The sequence below is a fragment of the Hylobates moloch genome, unplaced genomic scaffold (genome assembly GCF_009828535.3).
Source record: "Hylobates moloch isolate HMO894 unplaced genomic scaffold, HMol_V3 SCAFFOLD_5, whole genome shotgun sequence".
In the NCBI taxonomy this organism is placed as follows: domain Eukaryota; kingdom Metazoa; phylum Chordata; class Mammalia; order Primates; family Hylobatidae; genus Hylobates; species Hylobates moloch.
Window position 1 is genome coordinate 102,860,306 of NW_026652280.1, and position 24,024 is coordinate 102,884,329.

The 24,024-nt window shown below is 40.3% G+C and overlaps 1 protein-coding gene across 1 annotated transcript in view; it reads left to right on the top strand.

The window, feature by feature from the left end:
- HRNR (hornerin) overlaps window positions 1-21,949 on the top strand; it is a 30,624-nt gene extending 8,675 nt beyond the window's left edge. The window contains exon 3 of the mRNA XM_058439728.1: window positions 21,552-21,949. Coding sequence (XP_058295711.1) covers window positions 21,552-21,949 — 398 coding nt within the window. The remainder of the gene's footprint in view (window positions 1-21,551) is intronic.
- Window positions 21,950-24,024: the final 2,075 nt, after the last annotated feature.

Consider the following 24,024-nt stretch of genomic DNA (forward strand, 5'->3'; position numbering starts at 1 on the left):
TTCCATCACACTGGTATTGGCAATGATTTTTTTGATATGACACCAAAATCACACACAATAATGTGGAGCTGTCAGCTCCATACATGTTATTGTCCCTGAAGACCTTGGAGGGAGACAACATATGGAGGTAGAAGGCGATATTTGTCTTAGTTTAACAAAAAGTTTTTAGTTTTAGTTTCAATTTTTAACAAAAAAAGTTTTTTAAAAAAAATTTAAAACAGAAAAAAGCTTATAGAATAATGATGTAAAGAAAAAAATATTTGTGTTCAGCTATACAATGTGTTCGTGCTTTAAGCTAAGTATTATTAAGAGAGTCAAAAAGTTTAAAAATGTAAAAGTCTTTATAAAGCTAAAAATTTACAGTAAGCTAAGGTTTTTATTGGAGAAAGAAATTTTTTTATAAATTTAGGGTAATTCAAGTGTATAGTGTTTATACACTCTACAGTAGTATATAGTAATGTCCTAGGCCTTCCCATTCACTCACCACAAACTGACACACCTAGAGCAACTTCTAGTCCTACATGCTCTATTCATGGTAAGTGCCCTATACAAGTGTACCTTTTTTATCTTTTATGCCATATTTTTACTGTACCTTCTTTATGTTTAGATACATTTAGATGCACACTTACCATTGTGTTAGTTGCCTACAGTACTCAGTACAGTAACATGCTGTACAGGTTTGTAGCCTAGGAGCAACAGTCTATACCATATAGCCTAGTTGTTTAGTAGGCTATACCATCTAGATTTGTGTAAGTACACTCTCTGATGTTTGCCTAGGGGTGCATTTTTCACAACATATCCCTCATTGTTAAGCAACACGATTGTGTACTTTACTATAGGGCCTAGCAATTCCACTCCCAAGCGAAATGACAACGTATGTCTACATTGAAGATGTTTACATGAATGTTTATAGCAGCTTTAATAATAGCCCCAAACTTGAAACAATCCAAATGTCCACGAACAGATGACTGGATAAACAAATTGTGGTATGGCTATACAATGGAATTCTATTTAGCAAGGAAAAAAAGAATAAACTACTGATACATGTAACGTAGATGAATCTCAAAAACATGTTGATCAAAAGAAGCCATCCACAAAAGAGTACATATTTATGATTCCATTTATATGAAACTTACTAAAAACAAACCTAATCTATAAAAATAGAAAGTAGATCAGTGCTTGACTAGGGCTGGGAGTAGAACTTGTGAACTGGCTGGAAGAGTCACAAAGGAACACTCTAGGGTGATGGAATAAATCTATATGTAGATTATAATGGTAGTTACATAGATATATACTTTTGTCAAAACTCACATAATCGTACATATTTTATTATATGGAAATTATATCTCAATAAAGTTGATTGTTTAAAGGCTTTCTGTGCAACTTGACACACGAATTTTTTTTGTTTTTTGTTTTGAGACAGTCTCACTCTGTTGCCCAGGCTGGAGTGCAGTGGCACAATCTCGGCTCACTGCAATCTCCGTCTCGTGGGTGCAAGTGATTCTCATGCCTCAGTCTCTTGGGATTACAGGCAGGCAGCACCACATCCAGCTAATGTTTGTATTTTTAGTAGGCAGGGTTTCACCATGTTGGCCAGGCTGGTCTCGAACTCCTGACCTCAGGTGATCTGCCCATCTCGGCCTCCCAAAGTGCTGGCATTATGTAAGCCACCAAGATAAAGAAGGGGAGGAGTTTCATCTCATCAGATATCAAAATATATTACAAAGTTATATTATTTAAAACAGTGCAGAATTGTTGTAGGAACAGATATACAGAGCAATGTGACTCCGGAAACAGATCCATGCATACTTGATATACAAGAGCGTGGTTTTGCCTATCAGTGGAGAGAGGCAACTCTTTCAATAAATGGTGCCAAGGTAATAAATTTTCCATAGGAAAAAAATTATCTCTATTTCACACCATTTACAAAAATCACTTCCAAGTAAATAAAAACCTAACTGTGATAAGCCAAACTTTAAAAAATTTTTAAAGAAAATATAGGAGAATATCTTTATGACTTCGAAATAAGTGCAGATTCTTTAAACAAGAAATACACAAACCACCAAGGAAAGACTCATGACTTTTACTATAATTAAATTCCAAATGTCTGTAAATCCAAAGACACGCTCAAAAAGTAAAAAGGACAAACCACAGAGTCCAAGAACATTTTTGAAATGCCTATAAACAACAAATGATTAAGCCAAATTATATAAATAACTTATAAAAATTAAAAATTTAAAAAACAACAAAACTTAGAAAATTCACCAAAATTTATAAAAATTAAAAATTAAAAGAAACAGCAAAACTTATAAAAAGAAAATTCACCAAAGGTAATCTGAATGGCAAAGTGACATTTTTAAAACAATGCTCAGGGAAATAGATAATTAAAACACAATGAAATTCACTTCATACCCATAGGATCAGAAAAAAACTAAAATCTGGCAATATCCAGTGTCGGGAGGATACTGAGCAGCAGAAGTCTGAATTGATAACTAATTAAGAGGAAATCTGGCAACCACAGACAAGAGTCTGTAATAGCAAAATGTTACAAACAACCTAAAAGTTCAGTAGAAGAATGGATAAATTGTAATATACCCACACACTAAAATGCTATATAGCAGTTAAAATTCATGAGCTACAGGTATGTATATACCAACATGGACAAATTCCAAAAGTGTAATGCCAAGTGAAAAGGTTGTAAAACAAGTATACATGGTGTGATACCATTTACATAGGTTTACAATATACATAACAATACTATATATTGTTTGTGGTTAATACATATTTGGTAAACGTAAAAATCTTTATGGGAATGATAAACAGCAAATTCAAAACAGCATGTACTTCTGGAAGGAAGGAAGAAAATGGAACTGAGATCGAGTAAACAGTACCAAAAGTTTTCTTAAGATGGTATTCATTATATCATTCACTGACTTGTAAATCTACACTTACTTGTAAATCTTAAATTATTTTGTAAGAAAAAGGAGAACACAAAGAACAATGTTAGAATGCCCATCAAGGACTGCTCAAGGGAGAGTGTTCTGACAAGCTAGTCCACTGGTGTATCTGGTCCAGCATGTCCTAGTTTTTTAAATAAATGTCTCACCACATGAGTGCCTAATGATATTCATCAGCTGAACCACACAGCAAACCCTCTGCCATAGACTACAAACTCACCAAGGGGCCTTCTAGAAAATTTGGCTTTCCCAAAATTGACAAATGGGATCTAATTAAACTAAAGAGCTTCTGCACAGCAAAAGAAACTACCATCAGAGTGAACAGGCAACCTACAGAATGGAAGAAAATTTTTGCAATCTACTCATCTGACAAAGGGCTAATACCCAGAATCTACAATGAACTCAAACAAATTTACAAGAAAAAAACAAACAACCCCATCAAAAAGTGGGCGAAGGATATGAACAGACACTTCTCAAAAGAAGACATTTACGCAGCCAAAAAACACATGAAAAAATGCTCATCATCACTGGCCATCAGAGAAATGCAAATCAAAACCACACTGAGATACCACCTCACAGCAGTTAGAATGGCCATCATTAAAAAGTCAGGAAACAACAGGTGCTGGAGAGGATGTGGAGAAATAGGAACACTTTTACACTGTTGGTGAGACTGTAAACTAGTTCAACCATTGTGGAAGTCAATGTGGTGATTCCTCAGGGATCTAGAACTAGAAATACCATTTGACCCAGCCATCTCATTACTGGGTATATACCCAAAGGATTATAAATTATGCTGCTATAAAGACACATGCACACGTATGTTTACTGCGGCACTATTCACAATAGCAAAGACTTGGAACCAACCCAAATGTCCAACAATGATAGACTGGATTAAGAAAATGTGGCACATATACACCATGGAATACTATGCAGCCATAAAAAATGATGAGTTCATGTCCTTTGTAGGGACATGGATGAAGCTGGAAACCATCATTCTCAGCAAACTATCACAAGGACAAAAAACCAAACACCGCATGTTCTCACTCATAGGTGGGAATCGAACAATGAGAACACATGGACACAGGAAGGGGAATATCACACACCGGGGACTGTTGTGGGGTGGGGGTAGGGGGGAGGGATAGCATTAGGGGATATACCTAATGCTAAATGACGAGTTAATGGGTGCAGCACACCAACATGGCACATGTATACATATGTAACAAACCTGCACGTTGTGCACATGTACCCTAAAACTTAAAGTATAATAATAATAAACTTAAAAAAAAAGAAAGAAAATTTGGCTTTCCATAATTTTCCCAAAAGGAGAAAGCATTCATCAGCAAGATTAATATAAATACCCAGTGTTTCTGATAATGCATTTCTGACTGTAAATTAATAAAATGGCACTCTGGTTTTTATACTTCAGTCCCTGATGAGTTCAGTTACAATGAAACAGCTTTCCTGAGTCTGATCAACTCTGGGGCACTGATATGAGTGCATTTCTGGGTATATAAGGATGAGAACCAAACCCTGACCCTTTGTCTGGGCAACACCCCAACCTTATTCTTTCCCTTCCAAGGGGTAAGGGGCAAGAAAATTTTTCTAATAAGAGAAAGCAAAGAAATTCCCAATAAATGCTTAGTTATATAGTTAAGCCAAGTTTTTCACAATGTTTCTCTTTTCCTTATTATGACTCTAGAACCTTAAGAACCATAATGTTACAGCTAAAATAAGAAAAGAGAAAGAGGTGGGCTGTTTCAGGCAGGATCTTACAGAATCTCAATAACTCATCCCGAGTTGGATCTCACTTTTGTTAGTTTTTTTCTGTACACTCAAATGTGATCAAGCTCTGGGAGACAGATTCATTCTAAGCAAAGTCTTAAGGGTCCAATTTATTTATTTACTAACAAGATATAAATGTATTCAGAACAAGAACACTTTTACACTGTTGGTGGGACTGTAAACTAGTTCAACCATTGTGAAAGTCAGGGTGGTGATTCCTCAGGGATCTAGAACTAGAAATACTATTTGACCCAGCCATCCCATTACTGGGTATATACCCAAAGGACTATAAATCATGCTGCTATAAAGACACATGCACACGTATGTTTATTGCGGCACTATTCACAATAGCACAGACTTGGAACCAACCCAAATGTCCAACAACGATAGACTGGATTAAGAAAATGTGGCACATATACACCATGGAATACTATGCAGCCATAAAAAATGATGAGTTCATGTCCTTTGTAGGGACATGGATGAAACTGGAAATCATCATTCTCAGTAAACTATCGCAAGGACAAAAAACCAAACACCGCATGTTCTCACTCATAGGTGGGAACTGAACAATGAGAACTCATGGACACAGGAAGGGGAACATCACACTCCGGGGACTGTTGTGGGGTTGGGGGGAGGGGGGAGGGACAGCAATAGGAGATATACCTAATGCTAAATGACGAGTTAATGGGTGCAGCAAAACAACATGGCACATGGATACATATGTAACAAACCTGCACATTGTGCACATGTACCCTAAAACCTAAAGTATAATAATAAAAAAAGAAAAAAAGAAAAAAAGAAAAAATAAATTAGCTGGCCATGGTGGTGCGTGCCTGTGGTCCTAGCTACTCGGGAGGCTGAGGAAGGAGGATCACTTGAGCCAGGGAGGTGGAGGTTTCACTGAACCATATTCATGCCACTCCACTCCAGCCTGGGCAAGAGAGCTAGACCTTGTCTCAAAAAATTAAGTTAGTTAAATTAAACATAAAGTTGCATTATATTTAAGAAATTGGGAAAGCAGAAAATGCTTCTGTTTCTCTTTTGAGTTGAACAATGAGAACACACGGACAGAGGGAGGGGAACATCACATACCGGGGCCTGTCAGGGGGGTGGGGGGCTGGGGGCGTGATAGCATTAGGAGAAATACCTAATGTAGATGATGGGTTGATGGGTGCAGCAAACCACCATGGCACGTGTATACCTATGTAACAAACCTCCACGTTCTGTACATGTATCTCAGAACTTAAAATGTAATAATAATAATAATAAAAACGACAAAAAAAGGAAAAAAAATGTATTCAGAACAAGAACCAGCTGTTTAACATGAGGTATTCCCTGTCATTGGATAGATTCATTCGAGAGATTTCAGGTTATTAGATGAGCTTCAGAGCAAAAGAGTTTTATTCTCCAAGGTTGTGCTATGGTAATCTGATGATTCAAAAATTTTTCCTAAAAGGGATAGAAAAATACAAAAGCAGCATTGTTATTGAACATCTTATGAACTGGGAACATTACATTATGTGCTATATGCTTGACATATATTTATTATTTAATTTCATTCTCATAGCGACCCTGTGGTTATAAATGTTATTTTATTGAAGAGCAAACTGAGACTTTAAAAGGTCAAGTAACTGGCTTATATTAGTAAAGTCAGGTTTTATACCTAAATCTGTCTAACTCCAAAACATATGTGTTTGCTAACACAACACTGTCTTGTGCTTCAGTAATATTTCTCTCTAAACAACTACAGTCAACTAGGACTGGTGCAATCCACTATTCTAGACACTGCTGGAGACACACCAACTAGTACTCATCCTCGGACTCCCCCTTTCCTGCTTCAATGCAACCACACTTAATGTCTTGAGAGAGACTTGAGGAACACACTGCTCATTAGCAGCACTTAATTTCCAAGGGTGGACTCCTGCTGCAGATAACTCATCTCTTCACATTTTATTTATTTCATCACATTTAATAGTTCTCATTAGTTTCAATTCCAGAGGGTGGCATTTTCTGACTTGACCTCCTTAATGCATGCCTTACTTTGTAGATCACCAGGGACTAATAATAAACAATCACACACAGTCTGGTACCTTTTGAAAGCTAAGTATCTGATACCCAATTCCTTCAATAGCCTGTCTCTGCCCTGTTTCTCTACCCCTCCTGTTCTCTCAGACTCCCTGACTCTGTGTGCTCTACCCTAGAAACAAAGGGTTCCTGAGCATCACCACCCACCTTGGTTTGTCCTTAACTACAAATTCTTGCCAGAACACTCCAGATGTTGAAGACTTAAAATTGTGACAAATCAGCCATGCAATATTCATAGACTTCACAAGCAGAGAAGTGAACTCCATGTGCAAAGACACTGAGGAAATAGTGTTCTCAGGGATCAAAGAGTATATGTCTTTGGCTGAAGCATGTAGGAAAACCAGTATCAGGAATGCAGCTGGAAAAGCAAGTTGGAGGCAGGCTGTAAAGGGCTTTAAATAGAATCACATGAAGGAGGCGGAGAAGAAAGTTCAGTGAAGGACACTGATAAAGATGAATCAAAGTTGGAGTAGAGGCAGAGAAAATGGTGTTCCAGAAGCCAAAGGAAGGGAATTTCACTAAGTAATGGAAGATAAAACGCATTTTATAAAGTTATTATAAATACTCTTCTGCCAAATAGCATATTGGCAGAAGAGTAGATAATACAGATCAATATAACAATAAATAGCCCAGAAACAGATCCTAATATGTATATATTTTTTAGTTAATTTGTGAACTGTCTGCTACATAGTTAATATATATAGTGTACTTAGAAAAGTGTCTGGTTCACAGTAATCATCTAATAAATATTAGTGGCTATCTTTATTACTACTTGTTGTTATAATTCTTATTAAATATCAGTGTGAAAAGATTCTTTAAAAAGTTTGTAGTAAAGAGGAAATAGGAGAGTAGGCAAGGAAGAAAGAAAAACCCTTTATAAAGGAAGAAATTAAAATAGATGCTGGAAACACAGACAGCACTCAATAAAAATTTACTGAATGTGAATAACAGTTCTAAGCCAAGTGGAAGGAGATTTATAGAAAGTAAGAATCTGTTGATACAGAGAAAGGAATCATTGTTGGATCAAGGACCTAGAAGGAATGACAGAAATGGAATCAAATATACACATAGAGAAATCAGTCTTGGAAAGGAAAAGAATACCTCATATACTCTTGAGACAAAAAGGAGATTAAAATTCAGCAAAAATACAATGTTTCTAAAAGAGGTTCCTAGGATGAGCTACATCAGAATCACCTATGGTAATTATTTAAAAAGCAAACTCATGGCCTCTATCCCAGATCAACTAAATCCAAATTTCTAGTAGATGGGACCCAGGAATCTCTATGTTAGTGGTCCATGACCCAGTGGATTCCTTTTAGAATCAGTTAGGAGAATTCACATCTGTTGGCCCCTATGGAGACAACAAAACTGACTCCTTGCCCAACCACCGTTATGACTAAGCATATAAAGTCGCACTACTGGAGAGGAAAAACAAAAATCTTTACAACCCTGAGATAAGCTAAAAATGAGGAAGAAGATTCTACCTAGTCTTCCAAATCAATGAAGCCTTGAGCCCTTTCCTATAAATTGCTAACTCTCTAAGGTAAACAACTTCATCCCTGACTTTTGCAACACTGACACCTACAAGTATGATAATGATATGGAGGAAATTTTTTCATCCACATGAATAGACTAACTGTAATCTTGGTAGCCTAGTGATTTCTTTCCTTGAAATGTCTACTGTGTCATTTAGCCAGGAAAACATTTTTCTCAAGACTGGACTCCTCGTTCTTTCTGAATCACTTCCCAATCTTAACAAAGAAGGAAGTAAAGTGATCTACTAAAAGGAAGATGGGGAGGGAGTGAAGCAGGAGGCTTGGAAAGATCTGAAAAGGGAAAGGTCTGAAAAATCCAGCTGAGGGGTCTGGTAAAATGAACCACTAGGGATAATGACAGGGATTGCCAGGCAATATTCAGAGTGTGGGCAAGGTTAATATAATAAATGTGTAGAAATAAGCTAAGGCACCATGTATGTGATATTTGCCATCTAACAGCCTGGCAGAAGAAGCAAAAAGAAAAAAAAAAAATGGAATTAGGTTAATCCCAGGTTTGAGACTGGCAGGGCAGGTACAAGGAAAAATGAAGGGTCCAAGGACACATAATGGTCTGTAGAGGTTATAGGTATGGGAGGAAAAGCCAGAAACCCTTACAGCAGGGGTCCCCAACCCCTGGGCTGTGGACTAGTACTAGTCTGTGGCCTGTTAGTAACCAGGCCACACAGCAGTAGGTGAGTGGCAGCCCACAGTGCATTACTGCCTGAACTTCGCCTCCTGTCAGATCAGCAGCTGCATTAGATTCTCATAGGAGCATGAACCCTATTGTGAACTACACCAGGAGGGATCTAGGTTGCATGTGCCTTATGAGAATCTAATGCCTGATAATCCAAGATGGAACAGTTTCATCCCTAAACCATCCCACCCCCACTGTTCTCCCATCCATGGAATAATTGACTTCTATGAAACCAGTCCCTGCTGCCAAAAAGGTTGGGGATTGCTGCCTTACAGGCCCCCTCCTTGGCCCAAACTATATGTGTGTGAAGGGAGGGATAATTTTATAGCCAAATTTCCCTTAGGCAAGACCTTACACTCTTGACTCCATTATTGTAGGAAAGATGGGCCTTGTTAGCAGCAGCAACTTTTCAGGTAAAATAAAACTAACAATATGGAATATACTAGGAGCTATGTACCAATGTCTCATTACTTACCCCTTTTTTATCTTCACAATAACTCTTTGATGCAGAGATCCTTAAACTTCTCCTCAGTATGCAAACTGAGGTTCTTACAAGTTATAAATCCAAGGACACACAGCTCACCTATGATGTAGTCCAGATTTGAACTCAAGTGTGACTATGAACTCATTCTCAATCTACTAGCCCACAGTGACTTCACCAGAACAGCTAGGATCCACTTCATAGAAAAAGGAAAACAGCATCATTAAAGGAAAACCAGATTTCTAGTAGAGCAAGGGATGGCAGGGAGTAAGGATATAGGGATATTTCTTGGCAACAAAACCAAAGAGAATGAAACATAACGTAGGATAATTAGCAGTGAGAGCACAGCAAATAAAAGGCAATAAGTAGCTGTAAACATTATATCTGAAGGCGTGTGTGCATGGGGAGTAGTGGAGGTGAAGGTAAGAGCCAAGTGGAGAAGGAAGTGAGAGCAAGAAAATGAATTTAGCCCACTCACCATCATTATCTCTGACATCTCTCAAAGGAAGTAGAGTGGGAAACAAAAGGAGATTACAGCAAGTGTGTCTAGATAGGAAGATTCATCATGCCTGGCAGGAGGGGGTCACTGTTATTGCAACCTTTAACCCAATCCTTTTCTCTTCTGCCCACTTTGGGGAGTGATCTGGGTAACTTGGTTTGTTCTTTTTTGAGATGCTTACCAATTGCTGACAACAATCACAATGCATTATAACATGATTGAGGCCCACAATTTCAAAAGTGTGATGATGGAATCCTAGATAGATATGAAAGAAGGCAGGAAGGGGACTGGCAGACTGAAAAAATAGAGACAGGATAAGGAACAGATTTATTTGAAAAGTGCATACCCTGTCTACCAGCAGTTCTACTCCTATTCGTAGACCTCAGAGCAGTTTGCATGCAGACATACTTCATTTTATTGTGCTCCACTTTATTGTGCTTCACAGACTGTGTGTTCTACAAATTGAAGGTTTGAGGCAACCCTGTCAGGCAAGTCTATCAGCACCATTTTTCCAACAGCACGTGCTCCCTTCATGTTTCTGTGTCACATTGTGGTAATTCTCACAGTATTTCAAACTTTTTCACTATTATATCTGCTATGGTGATCTGTAATAAGTGATCTTTGCTGTTACACTTGTAATTGTTGAGGGCACCACAAACCTTTCCTATATGAAACAGAGAGTTTAATCGATAAATGAGTGTTCTCACTCCTCCAGTGATCAGCTGCTCCCCTTTCTTTCTCCCTCTAGTCAGGCCTATCTATTCCCTAAGATACCATATTGAAATTACGCCAGTTAGTAACCAGACAATGGCTTCTAAGTGTTCCAGTGAATGGAAGAGTCACATGTCTCTCACTTTATTTTATTTATTTATTTGAGACAGAGTATCACTCTATCGCCCACGATAGAGTGCAGTGGCAAGATCTCAGCTCACTGCAACCTCTGCCTCCCGGGTTCAAGCAATTCTTATGCCTCAGCCTCCCAAGTAGCTGGGATTACAGGTACACACAACCATGCCCTTCTAATTTTTAAATTTTTTGTATAAATGGGGTATCATTATGTTACCTAGGCTAGTCTCAAACTCCTGGCCTGAAGTGATCCACCTATCTCGACCTCCCAAAGTGCTGGGATTACAGGCATGAGCCACCAGGCACAGCCACGTCTCTCACTTTAAATAAAAAATAAGAGCTGGGCTGGACACGGTGGCTCACACCTGTAATCCCAGCACTTTGGGAGGCCAAGGCAGGCAGATCATCTGAGGTCAGGAGTTCAAGACCAGCCTAATCAATACGGTGAAACCCTGTCTCTACTAAAAATACAAAAATTTGCCAGGCGTGGTGGTGGGTGCCTGTAGTCCCAGCTACTCGGGAGGCTGACATAGGAGAATTGATTGAACCTGGGAGGCAGAGGGTGCAGTGAGCCGGGATCATGCCACTGCACTCCAGCCTGGGCGACGGAGCAAGACTCCATCTCAAAAATAAATAAATAAATAGAAATGATTAAACTTAGTGAGAAAAGCATGTCAAAAGCAGAGAGAGGCCAAAAGCTAGGCCTTTTGTGCCAGTTAGCCAAGTTTGTGAATGCAAATGAAAAATTCTTAAAGAAAATTAAAAGTGCTACTCCTGTGAACACATGAATGATAAGAAAGCAAAACAGCTTTACCACTGACTTGGAGAAAGTTTTAGTGATCTAGATAGATCAAACCTGCCACACCATTATCTTAAACCAAAGCCTAATCTAGAGTAAGGCCCTAACTCTCTTCAATTCTATGAAGGCTGAGAGGTAAGGAAGCTACAGAAGAAACGTTTGAAGCTAGCAGAGGTTGATTCTTCAGGTTTAAGGATATAAGCCATCTCCAGAATATAAAAGTGCAGGGTGAAGCAGCACATGCTGATGGAGAAGCTGCAGCAAGTTATCCAGTAGATCTAGCTAAGATAAGTCATGAAGGTGGCTACACTAAACAACAGATTTTCAATGTAGAAAACACAGCATTCTATTCACAGGAAGATGTCACCTAAGACTTTTATAGCCACAGAGACATCAATTCTCTGGCTTCAAAGCTTCAAAGGACAGGCTGACTCTCTTGTAAGGGACTAATGCAGTTGGTGACTAAGTTGAAGCCGATGCTCATTTGCCATTCTGAAAATCCTAGAGCCCTTAAGAATCATGCTAAATCTACTCTGCCTGTGCTCTATAAATGAAACAGCAAAGCCTGGATGATGGCACATCTGTTTACAGCATGGTTTACTAACTATTTAAGCCCACTGTTGAGACCTACTACTCAGAAAAAAGAGATTCCTTTCAAAATATTACTGCTCATTGACAATGCACCTGGTCATCCAACAGCTCTGATAAAAATGTACAAGGGTGTTGTTCCTGTGCCTGCTAACACAACATCCATTCTGCAGCCCATGGATCAAGGAGTGATTTCAATTTTCAAGTCTTCTCATTTAAGAAATACATTTTGGGGCCGGGCGCGGTGGCTCACACCTGTAATCCCAGCACTTTGGGAGGCTGAGGCAGGCGGATCACGAGGTCAGGAGATCGAGACCATCCTGGCTAACACAGTGAAACCCCGTCTCTACTAAAAATACAAAAAATTAGCCAGGCGAGGTAGCAGGGCCTGTAGTCCCAGCTACTCGGGAGGCTGAGGCAGGAGAATGGCGTGAACCCAGGAGGTGGAGCTTGCAGTGAGCCGAGATCGCGCCACTGCACTCCAGCCTGGGCGACAGCAAGACTCCGTCTCAAAAAAAGAAGAAGAAATACATTTTGGAAGATTATACCTGCCATAAATAGTGATTCCTCTGATGGATCTGAGTAAAGAAAATTGAAAATCTTCTGGAAAGGATTATCCATTCTAGGAGTCATTAAGAACATCCATGATTCATGGAGAAGTCAAAATATCAACAGGGGTCTGAAAGAAGCTGATTCTAACCCTAATAGATCACTTCGAGATTCAAGACTTCAGTGGAAGAAGTAACTGCAGATGTGGTGGAAATAGCAAGAGAACTAGAATTAGAAGTAAAGCCTGACATATTTACCTAGGTAACAAACTGCACATCATGGACACGTACCCCAGAACTTAAAAGTCGAATAAAAAACAATAAAAACAAATTGATTAAAAATTTTTAAAAAAAAGTAGAGCCTGATGACTTAATTGCTACAATCTCATGATAAAACTTAAACAGATGAGAAGTTGGTTATGAATGAGCAAAGAAAGTGATTTCTTGAGATGGAATCTACACCTGGTGAAGATGCTATGAACACTGTTATGATATTCCATAAACTTAGTAGATAAAGCAGTGGCAGGGTTTGAGAGGATTGACCAATTTTGAAAGAAATTATACTGTGGGTAAAACTGTATCAAACAGCACTGCATGTTAGAGAGAAATCTCTCATGAAAGGAAGAGTCAGTCAACACAGCAACCTTCACTGTTGTCTTCTTTTAAGAAATTGCCACAGCCACCCTAACCTTCAGCAACCACCACCCTAATCAGCCAGCAGCCATCAACATCAAGGCAAGACCCTTCACCAGCAAAAAGACTACAACTTGCTGAAGGTTCATTAGCATTTTTTAGCATTAAAGTATTTTCAATGAAGGAATGTATACTTTTTTAGACATAATGCTATTGAACACTCAATAGAGACTACTCTATAGTGTAAACATACTTTTATACGCACTGGGAAACCAAACAATTCATGTAACTCACTTTATTGCAATATTCTCTTTAATGCAGTAGTCTGGAACCGAACCTGCAATATCTCCAAGATTTACCTATATTTGTGATAATAATATCTAATAGTTATATAAAACTTACTATGCACTAAGCACTACTACGTATAACTCTCTCAATTACCCTAGGAGATAGATCATTCCATATCACCATTTTACTGATGAGGCACAGAGGTTAAGTAATTTGCTATGGTCACATAGCTGCTACTGAAACCAAGCAATGTGACTCTAAAGATTTTGTTCTTAACCCAGGGCACCACATGTGGCTATGCAATTCATTCACTGTCCCAGTGGTGCCAAGAGGGAGCAAGTTGGCACAGAAATCCAATCCATGTCCCAGTTAATAATCCATGCATACCTAGTTAAAAGCTACATCCACCTGAGTGCTTTTAACTTTGCCCCAGGCACTTTCTATTTGCCAAGCTGTGAGCTCAGAGGACCAGGTCCATAAAAAGAGGAAGTCTTTCTTAATCACACAAAGGTGCCATATAGTCTAGCTGTGGTGCTACCTTAGCCATGGCACTACACTGACCTATTTTGTTTGGGAAGACATTTACAAGGGTGTTTAATACAGCATTGTTTGTAATAGTGAATTTGGAAAATGGATAAAGTATACTATATGCTTATATTGGAAAGCTACAGTGCACCTAGAAGAAAATAACTATTATATATACACATAGATTTTAAAAACATAATAACTTTGAGTGAAAATCAAGTTGCAAACTATTAATATGTACAGTACATTACATAAATTTTAAAATGTAGTTACATATTTTATACATATATATACACATATATTTATACACATACATCACACATATTTACCAAATTAATTATGGTGGTACTTCTGATAAGAAAAAAAAATTAGAACTTGGGGGTGAGAAACACAGGAAACTTAAATTTACCTGCAATGTTTTATTCATTTTAATAAGACCTGAAGCAAATATGACAAAAAGTTTACTACTATCAGCTCTAGATGGTAGCCATGCAATTACTCAAGATAAAAATAAAAATATTATTTTTTAAGAACAGGCTTAGTGGGAACTTAAGAGTAGGACAGCTAAAAGCCTATTCTGTGTGATCAATGAGTGACATTTCAGGGTTCACAGCTTTAGAGGCAGAGAAGTTATGGTTGATGACAAGGTCCAGCGGGTGGTCATTTGAATGGCTGGCTGAGGTAGAGTGGAGGTAGAGATCAATGGAGTGTAAGAAATGATGGATCCAGATGCATCACCAACATGATTGTTGAAGTTTTCCAGAATGATGATAATAGCTAGGGTGGAAAGAAATAGACAGTTGCCAAAGTCCCCACTGAAGATTATGTGGTTATAGGGGAAGGAGATCAGTCAAGGAAAAAGTAAGGATGGAAAGAGGGTGGAATGTATGTGCATCATTGAAGGAGTGGTTATTGAAAGAAGCCACAGTGGTGAGCAACAAAATCATGCTCAGCGCACCTCTAGGCTACAACACAACAGAGGGAGAATGCGTAACCTATACTTGGAACTGCTGAAAAGTAGTATCATTCAGGAAAAGTCTAGTTTCGGTTAAGGTGAGGAGGTAGTTACTTCAAAAATCCTACTGAAACTCTAACTTTGTAATTCATTGACCCAAAGCTATGGGTTCAATCAGAAAGGAGCAGTAGATTTTACCAATAAGCCAAAAGAACAAGAAGGAGGAGGAGGATCATGAGGAGGAGGAGGGAGAAAGAAAGAAAAGAAAAAGGAAGGAAGAGAGAAAGAAAGCAATGAATGAAAGAAAAGAGAGAGAAAAAAGAGAGAGAAAGAAAGAACAAATGAATGAAAGAAAGAGAAAAGAAAGAAAGAGAGACAGAGAGGAAGAAAGAAAGAACAAATGAAAGAAAAAGAAGAAAAGAGGAGAAAGGAGGAGGAGGAAAGAAAGGAAAGAAAGAAAGAAGAAAGAAAGAAAGAAAGAAAGAAAGAAAGAAAGAAAGAAAGAAAGAAAGAAAAAGGAAAGAAAGAAAGAAACAAAGAAAGAAAGAGGAGGAGGAGAAGGAGAAGAAAGAAAGGAGGAGGGGGGAGGAGAAGAAGATGAGAAGGAGGAGGAAGAGAAGAAAAGGGAGAAGAAAGGAGGAGAAGGAGGAGGAGAAGAGGGAGAAAGGAGAGAGAAGGAAGGAGGAAAAGGAAAGCGGGAAGGGGAAAAAGGAAGGAGGAAGGGAGAAAAAAGAAGAAAGAAGAAGGAAGAAGAGGAAAGAAAGAAGGAGAAGGAGAAAGGGAAGAAGGAGGAAGAAGGAGGAGGAGGAGGAAGAGGAGAAGAAGAAAGAAGAAAGAAAGAGAGGAAAGAGAGGAGAAAGAAAGAAGGAAGGAAGGAAGGAAGGAAAGAAAGAAAGAAAGAGAAAGAAAGAAAAGAAAGAGGGAGGGGGTGGGTAGGGGAGGGGAGAGGGGGATGGGGGATGGGTGGGGAGGGAGAATGGGGGAGGGCAGGGCAAGGAAAGGAAAGGGAAAAGAGAAGAGAAGAGAAAAGAAAAGAGAAGAAAAAAGAAAAGAAAAGAATGACAATGATGACTGGGGCCCTAATATATTGGAAATGAAACTGCCAACTGCACCAAAGAGGAGGGAATGCTGAAGGACATTATCCCAAAGCTAAAGGCCAATCAGTAAAATCTTGGAAAATCAGATTGGCTCAGAAAGAGTGAAATGACTTAAGGGAGTAGATAAAGAAATTTCAGAATATTTTAAATGAAGAGATGGTTTTGGCTCTGGAAACAGGTCTGGGAAAGTATCAAGGAATAAATGTAAAGAGGGAACCACATAAGAGGAAACTTGAGGTTTAGAGTCCAAAATGGACCCACATTGAAGGGAAAACCCAATATATTGAGACCTAAAACCTCTTAAAGATAGAATTTGAAAAGTGACCTCTCTTAAAGATAGATCAGAATGGTAAAAGGAAGACAAGCAAGAATCTAAGAAGGGAACAAGAATAATTGATAATTTCAGATGTCCTCTCATGCCATTTTAGGGCTAAGAGAAACTCAGGGGTCTGAATTTCTGCAACAAGCAAGGCCAAACATGTGAAATCAAGTTTTCCACTCCACAGCACTGAAGGGCCTCTCTACAGCGTTTGCAGTCATCTTGGTGACACTAAGAAAAGGAGACACGTGTTCTCTCAGCTCTGGGATTCCCATACATACAGACAGGTTTGTGGTGTTCTTATTCACCACTCCTCACACTCAGTCTGGGGCAAGGGAAGAGCACAGGCCCAGCCCATACACTACAACCTATTCTACTTTTTCTCCAAACTCCTCTCCACTCTTGTTTAGATGGTCTTTTTTCTATTCTGGATAGGGGTAGAGTAGAAGGAAAAAAATGTTCCCAGTAGCATCTTCTTTCAAACTTTAATGTCTCATACCTGCACCTTGCCTTTTGAATTTAGAAGAGAAGAATGTTGACCTCTTTGTCCATGGATCCCCCAGTTTGGACTAAGGGACCCTCAGAATAAATCTGTGCAAAACCCAGAAGGGGACTGGGAAAGACCTCGTTCATACTTCACATATCTGGCCATGGTTGTTTTTGTAGCTCTAAAATATTTCATTTGCATGTATTTACAAATTCAGCAAAATAAAATTACTTTAAAGTATATAATAAATGACATCAGGCTGGGCGCGGTGGCTCAAGCCTGTAATCCCAGCACTTTGGGAGGCCGAGGCGGGCAGATCACGAGGTCAGGAGATCGAGACCATCCTGGCTAACACGGTGAAACCCCGTCTCTACTAAAAATACAAAAAATTAGCCGGGCGTGTTGGCGGGCGCCTGTAGTCCCAGCTACTCGGGAGGCTGAGGCAGGAGAATGGCGTGAACCCGGGAGGCGGAGCTTGCAGTGAGCCGAGATCGCGCCACTGCACTCCAGCCTGGGGGACAGAGCAAGACTCCGTCTCAAAAAAATAAATAAAATAAATAAATAAATAAATGACATCAAATCCACCTTTTCTCTGTTGATGGGGGTGAGGCAATAAAAATACCAAGTGCCTGAAATGGTGGGGCACAGGAACACAGGGATGCAAAACTTTTTATGGTTAAACAGTCTGATAAAACCACCAAACCCTTCTGCCCCACCTCAACAAGACACACTCTTGAAATGAAATGTCCCATTGTGTTTACAGAGAGGGAGAAACAGACAGCGAGGAAGGAGAGGATGGGAAAGTAGAGGAAGAAGGCTTTTTCTGCCCTAATAACAATGTTCAAAGGTTTGCCTGGCTTCAAACTTGATTGTCTTCTCCCCCAAAAAAGCAAAAACAAGGTAACAACAGAGTTCTTTTAGTTTTCTGTGCAGATTCACATATAGATAACTAAGTAGTAATACTTCCTTAGTTGTGTCAAAGAATTTGTGTGCACATTCCACCGGAAATAATTCCATCTGGACCTGGTACCTCCCTTTGGGGTGACTATATCTCCTGCAGGAACTCAGTCCTCTCTCAAAAAATCCCCAATTTCCTTCAATCCCATACCTTCAATCACACCTTGCAAAGGTCATCCCTCAATGAAGTCTGGCCACCTGTTTCAGATCAGCAGCCCAAATGGCAATAGAGCCTATGCTGTTTCAATGGCCCACTAAATATTAACAGCTAATAATAGCTAATATAGCTAATAATAACATTTGATGAGCATTTACTATATGCTAGCACTGCTCTAAGAACTTCCCACATATTAATCCTCACAATAACTCTGTAAGTATTATTCTTACCCATATATTATAGATGAGAAAACTGAGAAACAGAGAAGTTAAGCAGCTTTCCCAAGGGTACACTGCTAGTAAGTGGCTGAGCCAGAATTTGAGCCCAGGCAGCCTAACTCCAGGGACCATGTTCTTAACCATTACATGATTCTTCTCCTTGGAAGAGGACAGAACAGGTAATATGATGGTTACATTTAGAAACATACAATTTACAATTTGCCCATGGCCCTGGCTCCCAATAACTTCTCATTCCTTTAGCCTCACTGTTCATGTTTGATGTTTTCTGTCTTCATATCTAAAATGCAACATGCTGCATTGTGTTAACTTGGCATAATGGAGTAAAACACAAGGCTTCAGTGGGAATACAATCCTCATGTGAAGTTTAAGAATGGTCAAGACCTATACTCACGTCTTCATCAAAATTGACTCCCAGTATCCAACTTAGCAGACCAAATAGATGGTGTTAGCACTAACAGAATTCAAGAATTCAGAAGGTAGAATAGATCAGGTTTAAAGAAATAAACTTAGCTCAGGGCATTCATTCATTCAACAAATATTTTTAAAGCATTGAATGTGTATCTGAAACTGTTCTACATTCTGGGCATTCAACAAGGAGGCAGAACAAGTCCTTGCTTTCTGGCAACATTCATTCTAGGGCACACTAGAAAAAACTGAAAAAGTAAATAATGCTGTGACAAAATAACCAAGGGAACCTCTTTCATATGGGGCATTCAGGGACACGGCAAATTTGAGATGATCAAAGATAGGCAGGTAGATATACAGATCTTAATGACACATTGTCATTGTGCCTTCATGCCAGCTTCCCAAAAACCATAAAATATTTAAAAATAATTTATGATGTTGTAATGCAAACTTCTCAAGCTGATGCTCCAGGCTCTGCTCTAATCCAGCCCTGCCTATCTATCCTCTTCCCACCACCACTCCCAAACACATCTTCTCCACTCCACTTAGGCTAATCTCCTTACTGGCTCACAACATACTAGGTTCACCCCCAACCCTGTTCTCTCCCCTACACCTGTTAATTCTACCCATCCCTCAAGAACAGGCTTGAGTTCCACCTTCCTCATTCTTACCCACTCAGGCTTACCGAACACCTTTCTCCTTTAAACAACTAGTTCCCAGGCAATTAATTACCTAAAAATAGTCTTCTGTCCTTCGCGGCTGTTTCACATATGCCATAACCCAGGACTTTTAACACAAGGCACCACAATATCCTCCCAGCAAGTGTAGGCATGAAGGGAAAGGGGTGTGGCACATGTCCAGAGTTCCCTGGGCCAGAGGTGAAGAGAACTGACTCAGGCTCAGAGAGGCAGCTCAATGGGAGCAAGCACAGCGAACAAGGGGCACAACTCCCAAATAGGAGCGATGCAAAGTCTCCACTCAAGTGGAAAGATCTCAACAACTGAGAATACAAGAGACAAGGAGGCAGTTCTAGAGGGGAACTAAGGATCCAGATGGAATATCTAATTGAGGAGTGAAAAGCATAGCATAAGCTCAGTCTCATAGACAAGTTCAACACAGGATAAAGGGAGTAGAGACCTGGGGGATAACCAGAGGCATAACGACTGTCAGCAAAAGGAATCCAGTGAAATTCTGGAACCTACAAACCAAGAATGGGTGACCAAGTTTAAGGACCTGACCTAATTCTAAGCTGTAGGTACAGATTATCAGTGGGCTTGTCTTGGGGGAAATGGAGAAAGTAGATGAAAAAGAGATGAAGGCCAAAATGGTTATGTATAGATTATTTGTCCCTTATGGGCAGGAGACACGCTTTATGCCTCATTTCTATCCTCCACACCAGTTGGCAAAATAAATATTTACTGATTATGTATAAAAAGAAAGATCACAGAGAATTTGGTATTACCCAATGATGGGAAGTATGCCAAGATAACCTGAGTCATGATTTAAGCAAGTTATGTACTGTGAAGTCTCCATCACCCTAAAAACACCGAGTGGTAATGTGATCTGGTGAATGAACACGACTGGAAATGAGGACGTGAAACCAGACCAGTTTTGTTAGAAACCTCTTATAAGACGCTAAACAAGTCACTTATCTGAACCTCAATTACCTCATCTTTAAAGGAGTAAATGTAATAACTCCAATTTTTTCATATCTAGAACACTCTTCCCGCCAGATCTAATTTCCTCACATCTTTTGAATCTTTGCTCAATCTTGCCTTCCTAATGAAGCCTATTTAATACTAACCACTCTATTTCATACTGCAACCTGCCCATCCCACCAACCCTACCCACACAAACACTTATCTACATTTTTTCTTTTTCATAACACTTCTAACATTTCACATAATTTATTATCTTTATTGTTGTGTGCTAGAATGTGATCTCTATGAAGGCAAAGATCTTTGTCTATTCTATTCATTGATATACTTCACATCTCTGAGTGGAAACTGGAACAGAGTAAACATCCAATAAATATTTGTTGAATGAATACATGAATGAATCTTTAAAAAAGGCCAAAATCTTGTGAAAGACCAGAATAATAAATCATTTATATTCTCCCTGAGACCAGGGTCGGCCTCCCACACCCTCAAGCATCCCTCTATCCCCTGGTACAGTGTACCATAGTGTGGAATAAGTGTTCAGTACGTCCCTACTAAATTATTAATTAAACATGGGACCCAAAAAGACAAACACAACCGCGTGCTCTGGGTCCACCTGCTGGCAACTCTTAGTAGCTACCTAAGCAACCAAACTGACAAGAATTTTCAGTGGTAAATGGAGTGGCAGGGATTATCTCCTTTCAGCCAGTGAGAACAATCAGGCAACAGACGGCAACAGGAGGAAGGAGGGTAGGCTGGAAATCAGACGTTTCCAAAACCTGCTGTGAAGGACCATAAACCCACTGTTTCCCAGAACTCACTTACTTAACAATAATAACGGTAAGTACCCTGTACTGTTTTAAGCACTTTCATGTATCATCTCATTTAATCCTCACATTAATCCGCTGTACCATCTTTACCACCATTTTATAAATGACCAACATTTCCTTTTGAAATAATTGTTTTACTTACGTGAAGCAGTGAAGCGGTAAAACAGTGTAAACTATTATTAGTAAGAAAAATCAAGGCATGACTTTCGGGGAGTACCGAGGCACCATGTGAGGGCAGAATGTGACACGCCTGGAGAGGACCAACGATACCCCAAGGGGGCTGACCTACCAGCCCGCCCCTCAAGCCAAGCACAACCTCAGTCCGGGGTTCTGGATCCCAAAGCCCGCTCCGTTACATTCGGATCACACCAGAACAAGGAGGCAGCCCGCGCCCCGGGTAGCGAGCTCTGCGCCAGGGGGACGCGTGCCGGGGCCCTTAAGCTCCCAGAGGCCCTTCTCGCCGGAGCCCCCGGGGAGGACGCGGGCCCCGGAAGTGAAGCCCCTCCGCCCGGAAGCAGCTTTTCCTACTTCCCTCGGCGCGGGAGCCTGTGCTCACCAGTGCTTCGGCTGAGGCCAGATTCCTGAGGCCGTTCGTTTCGCTGTTTCCGAACGCACAGCCCCGAGCGGCCGGAGGGGATACGAAAGACCTAGGCCGATGGCCCTTCCACACTGCCGCCCCTCGGCTCCCCACCTCTACCAAGGGAGGCCACTAATGTGAGATTCCTCCGTGTTCTGGGAGGATGTTCTGGCCGAGGTCCGCGACCGGGCCCAGCAGCTGCCTGGGGCAGCCCCCGTGATCCTAACAGAGAATGGGGCCTCAGCGCGCAGGATCCCGCTCTGGGCCCCAAGGGCTCCTCGTATTGTCGGAGCTTTCCGCAGCCCCTCTAGGCGCTGGGACCCTTTGGTGGGATAACGCCTGGGGTTCCCTACTCCGTCCGGTGCCAGCGTCCGGCCTCTGAAAGACTTCCCTCAGCCTCCACCTTATCCTGTAAATGAGGACTTCAGGTGACCTGCAAGTGCGCCCCCTGCTGGCTCGTCGGAGCCCCACCACCTTGGTTCGCCCCAACAGCCTTGGCTACATGGTTTCCCAAATAGAGTACCAAGATAGTCTTAAGTGCTACATGCACTTTTTAAGAATGTTTGAGTATTTATTCTTATTTGTGTTAGAAAATACTAAAACCAGCCCAACAAACCGGTTATCTCAAATATTAGTGTAAGGCTAAATTCTTAAGTGAGTAGTTAACATTGGTTTAAAAATATTAGGCCGGGCATTGTGGCTCATGCCTCTAATCCCAGCACTTTGGGAGGCCGAGGTGGGCGGATCACATGAGGTCAGGAGTTCAAGACCAGCCTGGCCAACATGGTGAAACCCCGTCTCTACAAAAAATACAAAAATTAACCGGGCATAGTGGCACACACCTGTAATCCCAGCTACTCAGGAGGCTGAGGCAGGAGAATCTCCTGAACCTGGGAGGCAGAGGTTGCAGTGAGCCGAGATCGTGCCACTGCACTCTAGCCTGGGCAACAGAGTGAGACTCTGTCTCTAAATAAATAAATTAAATAAGAATATTATTATTATATATACAAAGATATTGCAAAAATCTTGAAGGTGGTACTCAGATGACTAAAGGAGAAAACTCAGTCTCACAGAGTCAATCAAGGGAAAAACTGGGTGTGATAGTTAATCTTATGTGTGAATTTTGTAAACCAAAAATTATCTGAGACAGGTCTCAAATCAACTTAGAAGTTTATTTTGCCAAGGTTAAGGACCACTCCAGAAAGAGGTCTGTGCTTTCTCCAATGATAATTTTTGAGGACTTCAATATTTAAAGGGTGAAAGCAGGGTGGAGAAGAAATGGGGAGGGTAGGGTCACATTACTAAATCTACATATTGCAAGATAAAAGAAGAAGAAGTTAAGGGAATAGTCAATTATGTTTCTGTCTCGTGCTCAGTAAATCAGTGCTTTACACAAGGTAGGGTGAACATAGAGTGGAGATATTTAACCTTTTATCAGTAGCTATCTGCCTAGGAACAAAAGGAAAGGCCGTTGCTTGCATGACTTACCTTTTGCTTAATTTTTTTCTTTTGTCATAGTGAACTTCCCTTTCACATTTCAGAGGATATTTTTAGATGGGATTAACATTTAAATCAGTAAACTTTGGGTAAAGCAGATTGCCCTCCCTAATGTGGATGGGCCTCATCCAATCAGTTCAAGGCCTGAATAGAACAAAAAGACTAGCATCCCTGAGCAAGAGAAAATTCTCCAGCAGACTGCCTTAGGATTGTGTATAATCAGCTCTCCCAAGTTTCTAGCCTGCTGGCCTACACTGCAGATTTTGGACTCTCCAGCTTCCATATTCACATCAGCCAATTCCTTATAATAAATCTCTTTCTATAAATACACATGCTGTTGGTTCTGTTTCTGAGAAATCCTCATATAGTGGGTGATCTTAAATAATCTTCCCTCTCTGACACTGAGTGGAGCTTCAAGGAGGACAGCAAAAGAAAGAGGGCTTGACTCCAGTATCCAAAGTGCTGAGGGCTCACCCTAGGACCTGTTCACTGGGCATATTGCTCTAGCTTTACTTCTTCGCTCCCCCTTCCCACCAGGTCCCTGGGATGCCAGGTTCTAAAGCACTCCCACTGCTCACTCTTCCTG